The sequence below is a fragment of the Medicago sativa genome, chromosome 4 (assembly GCF_051527215.1).
Source record: "Medicago sativa cultivar Bolivia chromosome 4, Bolivia_mono, whole genome shotgun sequence".
NCBI lineage: Eukaryota > Viridiplantae > Streptophyta > Magnoliopsida > Fabales > Fabaceae > Medicago > Medicago sativa.
In genome coordinates, this window is record NC_140752.1 from 19,050,756 (window position 1) to 19,064,084 (window position 13,329).

Sequence of the window (13,329 nt, forward strand, 5' to 3'; positions counted from 1 at the left end):
AAGCTACTTTAAGGGTGCTCAGGTACCTCAAGGGTTGTCCTGGCAAGGGTCTGCACTTTTCCAGAAGTTCAACACTCCAGTTACAAGGATTTTCTAATGCTGATTGGGCAGGGTGTTATGATACCAGAAGATCTATCAGTGGCCAATGTTTCTTTTTAGGACACTCATTGATCTCTTGGAGAACTAAGAAACAATTAACTGTTTCTAGATCTTCCTCTGAAGCTGAGTACAGGGCTCTTGCTTCTGCTACATGTGAACTTCAATGGCTCCTCTATTTGCTCAGAGATCTTCACATTCAATGCCCTAAGCTTCCTGTTCTCTTCTGTGACAATCAGAGTGCCATTCACATAGCTTCCAATCCTGTGTTCCATGAAAGAACAAAACATTTGGACATTGACTGCCATATTGTACGAGAGAAGCTCCATGCAGGCATCTTGAAACTTCTTCCAGTTTCCTCCAAAGAGCAACTTGCAGATTTCTTCACCAAATCACTTCTCCCTCAACCTTTTGGTGTTTTATTGTCCAAGATGGGTTTGCTAGATCTCTACCAACCTCCATCTTGTGGGGGGATATTGGATGATACAAGCAAAGAAGATAACTTGCGCAGCAAGTTAACTACTGAAGCTTAGTTTCTAGTTTCTATTAGATACAGTTGCTTCATCATAGTTATCGTACACTAGATTTTATGTATATATATGCTTGTACTCATCATTATCCATTAATAATAATCACTATTTTCTCTATTCATAATAATTTACGTACTTATTAAAAAAAAATTACTCTAAAAGAGAGATGTTAAAATTACGTAATATTGTCATTCTTTGTAAATTTGAGAACGAATGTCGCATAATACAAATATTTGTGATGCATTGGTCTAAGGCATGACATAAAAGATAACATAACAATCATTGTCATTACATACATAATGTACTGCAACTTAAATATAGATGCTGCCATTACATATTCAATTAATTGCTTGATTGATCATCCAAAAAATTTCCATTTCAAAATTGAACACAATTATTTCCACCCATTCATCTTTTATCTCAAAGTATTGTCCTTATTTTCAACATATATAAATCAAAGCATATATTAATAATAGAGGCTAATCCCAAGCACAAGATGTGTCCAAGGCTAACTGCCATAGTCAGCAATGAGTAACAAAATCAAACAACTAAATGGAGACAAACTATAAACATCATTATACGTCTATATTGAAAGCTACACCAACAGCAGTGGATAAAACCATGAAAAGAACTCCAAGAGTGCTTTATCAATTCCAACCCAATACGTCTTTGGTAATATTGAAGTCCTGGATTCAAGACTTACACTCTGGAAAAGAATTTATCTACTTCTCACTGCTGGTCCTAAATATTGCCTTTGATTCACTAAATTTATCCTCTAAGATCATCATACCCACAAACACATTCTAAGAGTTAATTTAACAAAGATGTGTGCAACATTACACAAATAATGTTTAAGAGTCAAAGGGGATCAACCAAACCAATATTACAGAAGTTCTCTCATTCAAGCACACTCTAATTAAAAGTTACCTGATAAAGACATGAGCAACAATACACAATGTGTTTTTTTTTTACAGAAATACACAAATAATGTTGAAGAGTCAAAATGGGATAAACCAAATAACTGCTGAGGTTTTTCCAAAGTAAAAAGTTGTCTCCTCTGACTCATGATTACTTTAGATTTCGTTTTTCAAAGTAAAAAATACGCAATGTTGTTGAACTTATTGTGGTTTGCATCATGTTATTTTATTATAACATGATGTAGCAGTAAGTAGGAGGGATAGAAATCCGAGCAACAACAACTCTGAAAATAATGAAAATTGATCAGTGAAAAGATACACATTACATGAAATTAATACAATGCAAAGGTTAGCAAGGACTAAAAATAATGAATGAAAAAGAACTCTTATTCATATTTCGAAGGATTTTCGGCACAAAATGATTTGCGTGCGTACCTTCTTTCATCTTCTCCACAGCTTCAAGCATGGGTTTTCTATTAGTTTTCCGCAACCACTACAGCCACATATAAGAATTCATGCCAAAGGAACACTTTATTCACAAACTCTTACAAAAGGGAAGGTTTGATCCCGTAAGACTTATATATGATTAAGATAGAATCAAGCAGCAATTGCATTAAGAGATACTTCTTCCCTTACAAATAAATGCAGTACAGATAAATTTGTCATAGAGAAACATTAAATCCAAAAAAGAATCTAACCACGCTTAAATATTTGCTAGGCAAAATACTTTTTACGCTAAGTCTTAATTCTTAAGTTAGCAAAATGCCTTAAAAATGGAACAAACTTCCAATTCCTACCATGCAACTTTTCCCTACAACTACATAGATTAACACAAAAGATTTAACAAATAACAAATAGAGCCTACATAAACCTATTTAAAACTGATACTTCAAATTGAAGACATGACAGATACTGAATAGGTATACTGTCTAACACAACACAACATTGATACATACATGATACAATAACTTTGAAAATTATTGCAAGGGTCAATGTGTCGGTATCAATGTCATGTCCGGTATCTATGTGAGTGCTATAGAAATAGAAATACATAACAATCTCAAGTTTTCAAAAATAGCATTAAAAGTACACAAAAAAAAAAGATAAAAGGAATGAAGACTCACCCTATCACAGCCAGGCACAAGTTGATGCAATATCTTCATTCTTTCACTTATTTTCTCTCTTCTCACCTGAAATCCATTTTTTTGCAACATTTATTAACAATGAGACATGAACTTTGAGGCAATTGAGGAATTCCCTTTCAGTTGTAAATTGTAATAACCTATATAGCTCTGACAATTTTGCAACCAATGAAGGATCCAATAAAGAGCATATCAAAATGAGTAAAGCACTATTAACCCTTCAAAAAACTAATAACAAATAAACATGATTTATAATGGTTAAATTGAGTCTTTCAGGCTTTAAAAAATCAGTTGCTTACTAAAAAATTCACATGATAATCAGTATTTTTAATAATGACTGAAAACCAAGTTGTTGTTGAGACTGCAAACTTTACCAGGAATCACAAATGCTTGCTGAAAAGCCTGCATCTTTTGCTTCTTCCTTGCTTCTTTCTCAGCCAAATTTTTCAAATAAAGCAATAAAATTTATAATCTATCATAAAAGCTCTTCAATACTATTCACCACCTCATCCTTATGAGTTTCACAGAAGTTTACCTTTGACAGATAATGAGATATAACATCAAAACCATGAGATATAACATCAAAAATGGACCTTTGAAGATACAATAGGTGGTGACTAATATAGTCTATCCTTGGTTTGTCATCAAGTCACCTTTTGCCATCATCAACCTCATCAATTCCTACATATATTTGAATGATTAGATTCTAACAAACAAAGTATTGTAACATGGTAAAGACGCAGCGTTAGGGAAAAGAATGATATAGGAGATCATTATAAATACTCATACCATTTTCTGTTATGTAAATAATTGGATTGCTTAAATTTTTGCTTGGTGTATTCTAGAAGTCCTTGAATTCCTGGTGGATAGACATAGAGCCAGTCCGAAGCATACAAACCGGAATCACTACACAATAGCTGAAAACCAATAAATCAAAGCCGACAAAAACTGAAATTTCTGAAACATACAACAACAAATCAAAGAACAAATACCAACAGTCAATCACATAACCAGCAAGAACAAAAACGCAGAAAAAGCAAACCTCTAACACTCAATCACATAAGAAAAGAAAGAAAAAACATTAACACTTGTTCAATCATCTAACCTTCTCACTAATATCATCCTGAACCATAACAGCATCAGTGTTGATTGCAAAAACAACATCTGAAGTTCGAACCTCGGTGTCAAAGAATTCAATATCTTGTTTCAATGCAGCTTCTAGATACTTGATCCTCATCTTGGTTGATTGTCGCTCTCCGGTCCACATCCAACATGAAATCTCTGCAACAAATCCAACCCTCTTTCAATCATCCATTAAACATTTGAAAATTAAAACATAAAAAATTCAAAAGCAAAAAATCTATTAAAAACCAGAAATATGTCCTTCAATTTAAATTTTTTCAATTTAAATTTCTTTGATGATGAAGATCGATCAAAGTTCTGCGCCTGCGAAGTCGACGGCGGCGACGGCGAAAACACACAAAAGGGAAAACAAAAAACTTCATCAAACCAAACTTATGCAGAAAAGAGGGACGATGGGTCACTTTCATCGCCACCGTAAAATGTGATCCTTTCACTTGTTGTATCAGTATCACTAGAAGTAATAATTATATCTTGGAAGCCTTATTATTTCATTCATACTTTTGCTTATGACACTGGTTCATTTATCACATGTTCCATTTTGTTGATATGGGGTTTCGTTTGGTTTGTGGGATGCTATTGTGTAGCAGAATTTTATGGTTTTGGGGTATTGCAGCTGCAGATTAGTCGTTATTAGTTTACTATCAGATGTAGCTCTTATTCCGATAGAGATCCAAGCATTTCAACTCTTATGCAATTCATGGTTACAATTTTTGTTATGTATTTCCTGAGTTAGTGCAAGTATCATACTATGATAGGCAGAGGCTTATTTGATTGTGTATATATACTGTTGTTATTTTGTTTAATATATAAATGTATATTCTTGTGTGTTTATATCTATAAGCATTTAGAAGTAAAATCAAAATTTTACGGTTGCATTTTTTTTTATTCCTCAACAAAAAATAGAGACCGATATAATGACTGATTTGCCTATAACTTGATAGAGTGGTCACTCAATCAGTCACCAAAATCAGTCACAAAAATGGTCACTAGGTACTGTCACTACTAAACTCAGTTATGGTCGCTGAGTATCCGTCGCTATATTGGTCACAAAGGATACGCGACTAGTGATTTAGCCACTCTTATTTTTGGTCGGAATTTCGGTCACTAAGTCTGTTAGTGACCGAGTTTGATGATATAGCGACCGAATATTCGGTCTCTAAAACGCTGATTTCTTGTAGTGAACATTCATCGACAACCAGATTCTGGTCCCATCTTCTATGCGCATCCAAGCAAAGGACCTAATTCAGTTGTTATTACTCATAAGCTTAACAAACTACCTTGCACGGAGTCGCTCTATGCAATGTGCATTTGGTGCTAACAACAAGATTTCCTTTGTAAATGGTTCTACTCAAATTCCAGATCAAATTGATATGAATCGAGGTGTGGAAATGTATAACAACTTGTTGATGGAAGCTGATGTTAGCTGAGGTCGGTTTATTTTCCTCAAATGTGATTCTCTTTGCTTCAAGCGATTAACGTTGAGGAATGAACTATGTCCCTCAGTTGTGGGTTGCCTACTTATGACTAGTAGAGTGTTAGGTATAGTTGTTTTTGGGTTTAAGCTACGCTGATAAATGCATAAATAAAAGCATAAAGAAAAAGGGATAAATTTGCAAAAATAATCTTGTTTTATTGATTGGATGTGACTATTAAAATGTATGAACGGAGAATTTATAGTGTGGTTATTTCATATTAGCCAAACATCGTGGCCTACAATGTATAACCCCTATTCGGCTAATTTTTGCGGGTGTTGGGTGATAACCCCCTTCGGGTATTATGAATATCCCACTTTCTCATGATTCATAGTATAGGTGAGTCGATGAGAATTTTTTTTTGCAGAATTTTCATGATTCTTGGCTTTTCTTGTGCATAGGCATGTTTAAATAGTCGCCTCTCATATAGGAATTGAAGAAAAGTAACTTGCTAGATGAAATACAAAGAACATCCCCTTCGCTTCCAGAAACAACAGGTTGGATCACATGTGTAGAATTTGATCAGTGCCTTGCATTTTGTTTGGACACTGCCTCAGCCAATGTTTGATTCGCTTGCAACTTAAGCACTCTAGTGTTTTCGTGTTCTTGGATTTAGACCTCATTTTCCAGTACATGCTTTACTCTTGTTCCTCCCACGCCCTTCACATATTGATTGTCACCTTGAGTTCCTTGCTCTACACTCATCTCCTTTCGGAATGAGTCAAGAGTGTACCAATATTTAAGTTGAGATTGGCTACTAGATAGGTAACATTTTTCAAATGCAACTAATAATACTTTCACTTTGTTTCTAAAAATATTTAGTGACATATGGTTTACCTTAACATTATTCAAATGTTACTAAGTCCAAGTAGCAACATTTTCTTGATTTAGAACATTTTTCAAATGTAACTAAATCTCATATACTCCCTCCGTTTCAAAATATAAGCAAAATTCACTTTGTAGGTTCATTCATTTAATGATGTATATGGTCCATATTATTAACCACATACATCATTAAATGAATGAACCTAAAATGTGAATTTTGCTTATATTTTGAAACGGAGGGAGTATGTTGTAGCGACACACTCTTCAACAACCCCATTTAATCTCTACATCTCTTCTAATCACATCATCAATATATCACATCTATGACATTCTTCTCTATTTTTTTTCTCAAAATATAAGTTGGATAGATGGGTGTCTATCAAATATTTTCCAATCTAAAATGCCATATCAGACCATGATATTAATATTGTATTGGGGTTTTGCTAACCAGTGCCCTAAGGGTAATGGTTAAGGAATCCATTAATAGAAATTATGTCTTGGAAATGCAAGCTTTTACTTTTGTTTTAGCAATGATTGCACAGCTTTTTATTGCAAAGTTACTTATTTTAGTACTCTAACCAATGCCCCAAGGGCACTCATTAGCATTCTCCTATTGTATAATAAGTGTAATTCAACTTTAAAAACATCAATGGCCTGGAAAACATTTTTCCTACCCAAAATTCTAATGTTGAGATATAAACTTATTGGAAAAAGGTGAATGAAAATTCACATTATCTTTCATGACTTGTAAAAAATAAAATAAAAACATCGTGCAACATAGGTACAAATTCATGCATTTCATGTTGGCCTTTTATTTTCACCCTAGAAAGACAAAAACACCATATCCCAAATAAAAATTATTCTAACAAGAATAACGTAAAACTAAAATTGGTAAGCCTTTTATTTTCAAGGTGTTACGATTTATGTTCACCACAACCTACAAATGACACAAACAGTCCAATATTAATAAGTATACAGAACATAAAAAAGCTAAGACATTAGAGTAAGGAATAAATAAAAATTCTGCCCAACTGGGACATAAACATAAAGACAAATTTTATGGTGGACCAGTTTGACATGTGGTCCACCGTGAAATGTTATTTGAAAATGGTTTGAATCTCTAAGCATATGTCACCTTCTCAATTATAAGTTCACGGTCCTTTTCGTCGTTATGGCCGAAACTTTGACTTAACTGGTGGCAATTCAATAAAAATAAAGGAAAACGAATATGTGTGTCTCAACTCAACTCATATTCATTTTACTTTGCTTTTGTCGACCCGATACATATCAGATAATTATTTAAAAATCAAGAACGTGAAAGACTGTGTACTTCTACTTTCAAAGGATGACGTGATAGCTATCAAAATTTCAAATGATTTTTAACTATTAGTCCATCGCAGACCACCAATAAACGTGGTCCACAGTAGAACCCGCCTAAAGATAATAGTAGTTATGTAATCCATCTCTTACCCATGGCCAGAAATCATCCAATTAACAAATTGTGGAAGAGTGAACTTCAAAAGAGCTCTAGCTACATGAATGCCAGGGTGCTTTATTTGCATATCTGTTAGCTTCTAACAAAGAAAAAAAGTGTGAAGTGTTAAAAAAAAAAATATCATTTGAGGCAATGATTTTGACACTATTTAAGTAAGTTGGAAAGAACATACTGAAAGAGGCCAAAGTTGAAATTCAATGTAAGGTCTATAGTTGACTAGCATTTTTGATGCCATCCTGCTAGCTGTGTGTAACACCCTAACTCTTGGGATTCTTTTCTTCTCATATCTATAACAAGAGATGAAGCAAGATAATTTCAACTATGTGCTTTTTGTTGAGGTTGCTCCTTTTTTTTAGTATAATGAGTAAACACTTAATTAAGAACTTATTGGATATGTATCTATCATATAAATATTTATGAGTAAGTCATTTATACAATCAAACAATAAATGTGATTAAATTATTTTATATACGTTGGTAAGTTGTTATCACGTATTATGAGTCCTGATGAGATTCGGTGTATCAGTGCTGATAAGATCGCACCTATCATTTATCATGAGTTATTCTAAGATCATATTCCTTTGAAATAAGCTGAGAATAGTTTAGGAACATATCATAAGCTATTTTTAAGTAGTTGACCTGAGACATATCCAAAAGAGTTTGACTGAGGTTAAATGTTCAAATTCTGGTTACCAACAATAAATAGAAGTATTTCGACAAATTCTTATGCCATAAAGTAAACTCAAATAAGCTGCAAAAAAGTTATTCCAAGCGCACCTCGAATAATCGAGACACAAGTTCTTTTCAACAGAGTCATGTTCTCTGAAGATGACAAAAAAAAAAAAAACACATAAAATTCAAATCAAAACAAAAATGATACCTTCTTAAAGCTGAGGTAACTTCAGACTCCTCAAAACCACTTCCAACCTTGTCTAGTTCAAGTATTAATTGGTAACAGTCCTGCAAATGCAATTGCAACAAAAGAAAGGGACTTGAGAAAATAACCTATATACATTTCTCTCCCAGTTGTTTAAAATTGCTCTATGCAACACATTTGATACATTAAAATTGCTCTATTATGAATCGTAAGACACATTACTACAAAAGTAAGATATTTTTAAATAAAAAACAGACCTCATTTTATTTTTGCAGTTGACAATTAGAAATAGCATACCTCAATTGCCATACATCCCCCTAGACCAAGATTTGGTTGCATTGGATGTGCTGCATCACCTAATAAAGTAACTCTCCCAATTCCCCAACTGTTTATAATGTCTCTATCATATATATCCCTCTGCATAATCATATCCTCTGGTGTTTCTGATATGAGTGTTTTCACTTCATTGCACCAGTTTCCAAATAGATCCATAAGTCTTTTCTTCTTACCTGCAGTAACTTATACAAATCTATTTGTTTCGGTTACCATCAAGTTTATAAGCAACGGACACCAGACACGACATGTAGACACTAGTAACATGTGTCGAACACTCAAACCTGCTTTCAATTTGAAGTGTCGATGTGACATAGATTGAGACAAAGAGTAAATATACCTTCTGGGAAAGTTCCGCATGATGGGGGTTCTCCGTGAAAAGCATACCATTGCATCTTCCCATAACCAACATCTGAAGCAACAAAGTACTGGTTCAAGCCCAAGAACACCCTATACCTTCAAGTTTAAACATCAAATAAGAAAAAAAATTAACATATTTTTATCAATCTTTTCTCGAGGTAAAGGCCATTTTTTGTGAATCCATAATGCATTTGACACAACCACACAATTTGGACCATTGAACCAAGATCAAACGACTCTCGCTCTATAGTAAATCGAGGTCAAAATACAAAGCCTGAACTTGAATCGTCTAATCTTGATCTGACAGTCAAAATCGTGATTGTGAGGATATGTAGAATCCAAATTCATTTTTTTTTTCCTTTCAAACTAATAGTTTTAGACAAAGTATTCTAAGTTATAACCTTGTTGATCAAATAAATGACTTGATTTCTTTCTCCATCTTTTCCACGTTACATAATTCAATGACAATAGACTTTATTCAACAATAGAAATCTTTAATTAATTTTCTAAAAATGTTAATAGAAATTGAAGTACATACCCAATAGTATTGATATATGGGGGCACATAGTTTGTTAATCCACTATAACATGTGACACCTGAGTACTTAGCTTCTTGCCAGCCAAAGAGTTTTGAACGTACCTAAAGAAATAAACAAAAAGAGATAGAATACCAAAAGCAAGTATCAAATACATTTGTAAATAAAAAGGTTTAAAAGCATTTTGGTCCATTTTGTTGATTCAAGATTTTTGTCCCCTATTTTTAAAATCCGAAAAAAATAGTTCACTGATATTTCAATTTCAGAAATTTTCCTATTCATTGAATTTTTTACTTTCTTTTGTCAATGTGTAATGAAACGACAAGTCAACAAGTGATGTGGAAATGCATATTTTTTAGGAAATCTGCAAATTCATTATTCAAGTTGAGACACTAGCAAAAATAAGCTTCAAACTTAGTGGTGGATAAATTTTTAAAAATTTTAAAAATTGAGAGACGATATTTTTAAATCTAGAAATGAACGGACCAAAATTGTGAATCAACGAAAATATATGTACCCAAATGCATTTAAACCTAAATAAAACAAAGAAAAGGATGGTATATTTTACTTCTGACCATATTCCATCAGCCCCTACTAAAATATCACCATCATAGTGCTGTCCATTTTCAAGGACCACTCTAACCTTTTTGTAAATCAAAAATAAATCAAAATTAGAATACAAATCTTTTGTTTTTTTTTTTTACTCAAGAATACAAATCTATTAAGCATTGAGAAATAAGTTGTTTGGAGAAACTCAAACCTTGCTTGGTTCCTGAATAAAATCCACAACTTTAGATTTGTTTCTAAGTATATTAGAACCAACTGCATTGACTAATATATCTTGTAGTGTCATTCTACATATGACTAGAGTAAGAGGAAGTCCTTTCCTTGAAGCAGGAGTCAAAAGATCTAACTCAGTGAACCTAAAAGTGTAAACAAAAGAGTAGTGAAAATCAAATCTTTTTGGTATTTATTCTTCACACACAAGTTATCTACCAAACCCCTTAACACCTTCCAAGCTTGTCATGAACAATATACACAAATAATTTTCTTTTTTGTTGAAAGAATCCAAGAACTCAAGAGATTTCTTCAACTACATGGTGAACCTAAAAGTGTAAACAAAAGAGTAGTGAAAATCAAATCTTTTTGGTATTTATTCTTCACACACAAGTTATCTACCAAACCCCTTAACACCTTCCAAGCTTGTCATGAACAATATACACAAATAATTTTCTTTTTTGTTGAAAGAATCCAAGAACTCAAGAGATTTCTTCAACTACATGTTTAGGGAACTAATTGGACATATAAGGCCTCGTTTACTATTTTCTTAAGAAGCTAAATTAGCCCATCGAAATTAACGTGGGGAGAATCGAACCTGAAACCTTGAGGAGGAGCAGACTCCAATTCTCAAGCCAACACCACCAGATTAATCCAAATGGGTTAAGGCCTCATTTATTTTCTTCAACTACGTATTAATTTTACTTAACAAAGAAATAATAAGGACATAAATGAAAACCGATAGAAAGGACATAAATGTCCAACATTTGTAAATTAAGGAACCAAAGTGGAACGAAAAGATTTAAATTAAAGGACAAAAGTGTATACCATTTGTAATTTAAGGAACCAAGATAAAACGGAAAAAAACTTAATCAAGGGACAAAAGTATAACCTAAAAATAACACAAAAAGTGTAGTTTAACCATCTTTGTATTACCATCTTGTGTTTAGAAAGCTTAATCCTCTACCTAAAGCAAAGAATGGAAAGTGATCATTATGATAAAGTACATACTCCTTCCGGTCACATTTATAAGCAATTTTTGTTTTTTTAGATTCATTAAATAACTGATGTATCTGAAATATAATATAGTACAATTACATCATTTATTTAATGAATCTAAAAAATGTAAAAGTTGTTTATACATGTGACCAGAAGGAGTATTTGAGATAATTAAATAGAAAACATACCACTCTCCAGAAACACCATCAGCAAGACCATTAATCCTATTTCCAGTGACACAACCTACCTCCATGATCTTCTTCACAACACTCTCATCAATAGCTTCCAAAACAGAAAGAGCACTACTCATAAGTTGAATTGGACCACGATGTCTACCTTCACCTCTAATAGCACTCAAATCCTTTTCAAATACCTTCACTTCATAACCTCTATGCTTTGCAGCCAAAGCCAAAACAAGTCCACCAATTCCTCCACCAGCTATTAGTACGCTCAATTTCCTCTTTTCTTGGTCAAAATTTTGAACTACTCCACCTTGAAATCTAATTAGATTATACCTTTTTCTAGTATTGATCTTGTTTGATTTCATATAAGAGTGTTTGGAATTACCTTTGTGATTAACTTGATTACATGACCAAAGGATTTGTATAGAAGCCATTGATCAATATTCAATAATGAATTGTGAAGAAGCAAATAACATATAATATGACTTGTTGTTAGGTAATGTCAATTTTTGTTTTTTGTATGAAATGAATTGAAAAAGTTGTTGCACTATTAATAGTGGCATGGGAAGTGATGTTATTCTTTTTGGAAGGGTTTTCTTCTTTTGCACGTTGGAAGCCATGTGTAAACTCTTCAGAGCTCACTCTTTTAATAGCTAACATACACATGTATTTTAAGGGCTAGGCTAACCAATGTCTTTGTTGCATTTGTTAAAGAAACAAAAAAGTAAATTTTTTATCGAAAGGAAGTATGTTTTTACACTTTTCAGATATCGGCTGTACAAGTTTTAAGATATTTTTATTATATTTGATTCATTAACAAGTGTCTCTTGTCAGTATTTTTCATATTTTAAATAGCATACTATTGATAAGATATTTTAAAAGATCACATAACTTTATTTTAATCTCGATTAGGGTTGATACTTCAAATAACCTTTGTAATTTGAGTTAGACTTGAAAATAACCCCCCGTAAAAAATAGATTTCACCTTTATCATTTTAGATTCATCGTATTTTAACTCTCACCCTAATAAAAAAAGTATTTGAGCGAAAGCATGAATCAAAAGTGATAATATAAAACTTTTAGACGACCAAAAGTTAAAGAAGAAATTTAAAAACTAAAATAAAAAGTTAGAATTTTATAGAGAATATAAACATATTTAACCCAAAAAATTCAATAAAAACCACTTGAGCCTGGTCAAACTATATGGGACCCAACAAGGAATATAGGATTGATACGACAGTTATAAACACAATAATTGAACAAAGGCTTTAACTGCATTATTTGGTGCCTTAAAACAACTGCAATATTTGGTCCACTCTAGTACACTACTGTCAAATCGATTATTATTTCGCAGTATCTAATTACTCAAAATTTTTTCTGGTAAACAAGACGGTATGCAAATGCATCATTGTAGATGAGAAAGATCCCAAATATGTTGCTACTTCAAACCTCTATCAATAATTTGCAGCACACCTTAAAAAAAATTATAAAGTACAAAATTTGGAAGACTACCCAAAATTCAATTAAACTATGAAAACGATAATTTGATAAACCCAAATTATCTCTAATAAAATGCTTCCTAATTAAACTAGATAAATCAGTCCACCGTTGTAATCCCTGAATATTATGGCAATGACGAGCTAATGC

At 32.7% G+C, this 13,329-nt stretch overlaps 1 protein-coding gene and 1 long non-coding RNA gene across 7 annotated transcripts; both read right to left on the reverse strand.

Moving 5' to 3' along the window:
• Positions 1 to 869: 869 nt before the first annotated feature.
• LOC146926968 (uncharacterized) lies at positions 870 to 4,174 on the reverse strand. The gene is made up of 3 exons (XR_015005561.1): positions 3,791 to 4,174; positions 3,475 to 3,591; positions 870 to 3,366 (listed from the first exon to the last, which is right to left on the reverse strand). It is a non-coding gene; the product is annotated as an uncharacterized LOC146926968 (long non-coding RNA).
• Positions 4,175 to 6,829: 2,655 nt separating this feature from the next.
• LOC146926969 (zeaxanthin epoxidase, chloroplastic-like) lies at positions 6,830 to 12,204 on the reverse strand. Of its 6 annotated transcripts, none has more exons than XM_085700405.1 (10): positions 11,689 to 12,204; positions 10,485 to 10,647; positions 10,293 to 10,367; positions 9,728 to 9,828; positions 9,170 to 9,279; positions 8,794 to 9,005; positions 8,500 to 8,579; positions 7,793 to 7,907; positions 7,596 to 7,696; positions 6,830 to 7,062 (listed from the first exon to the last, which is right to left on the reverse strand). In XM_085700405.1, the coding sequence occupies exons 1-10, from the start codon at positions 12,114 to 12,116 to the stop codon at positions 7,053 to 7,055; spliced, it is 1,395 nt and encodes a 464-aa protein (XP_085556531.1). In that variant the 5' UTR covers positions 12,117 to 12,204; the 3' UTR covers positions 6,830 to 7,052. The 6 variants fall into 6 exon arrangements, with proteins under 6 accessions (XP_085556531.1, XP_085556530.1, XP_085556529.1 ...); XM_085700404.1 differs by having other exon boundaries at positions 7,596 to 7,699; XM_085700403.1 differs by having other exon boundaries at positions 9,170 to 9,285.
• Between the last annotated feature and the right edge of the window lie 1,125 nt (positions 12,205 to 13,329).

Coding starts and splice junctions, on each gene's coding strand:
- LOC146926969 (XM_085700402.1), bottom strand. CDS start 12,116: ATGGCTTCTATACAAATCCTTTGGTCATGTAATCAAGTTAATCACAAA. Junction 9,286..9,727: donor CCATATATCAATACTATTGG/GTATGTACTTCA, acceptor TTAAACTTGAAG/GTATAGGGTGTTCTTGGGCT. Junction 7,700..7,792: donor TTCAACTTTGGCCTCTTTCA/GTATGTTCTTTC, acceptor TTTCTTTGTTAG/AAGCTAACAGATATGCAAAT.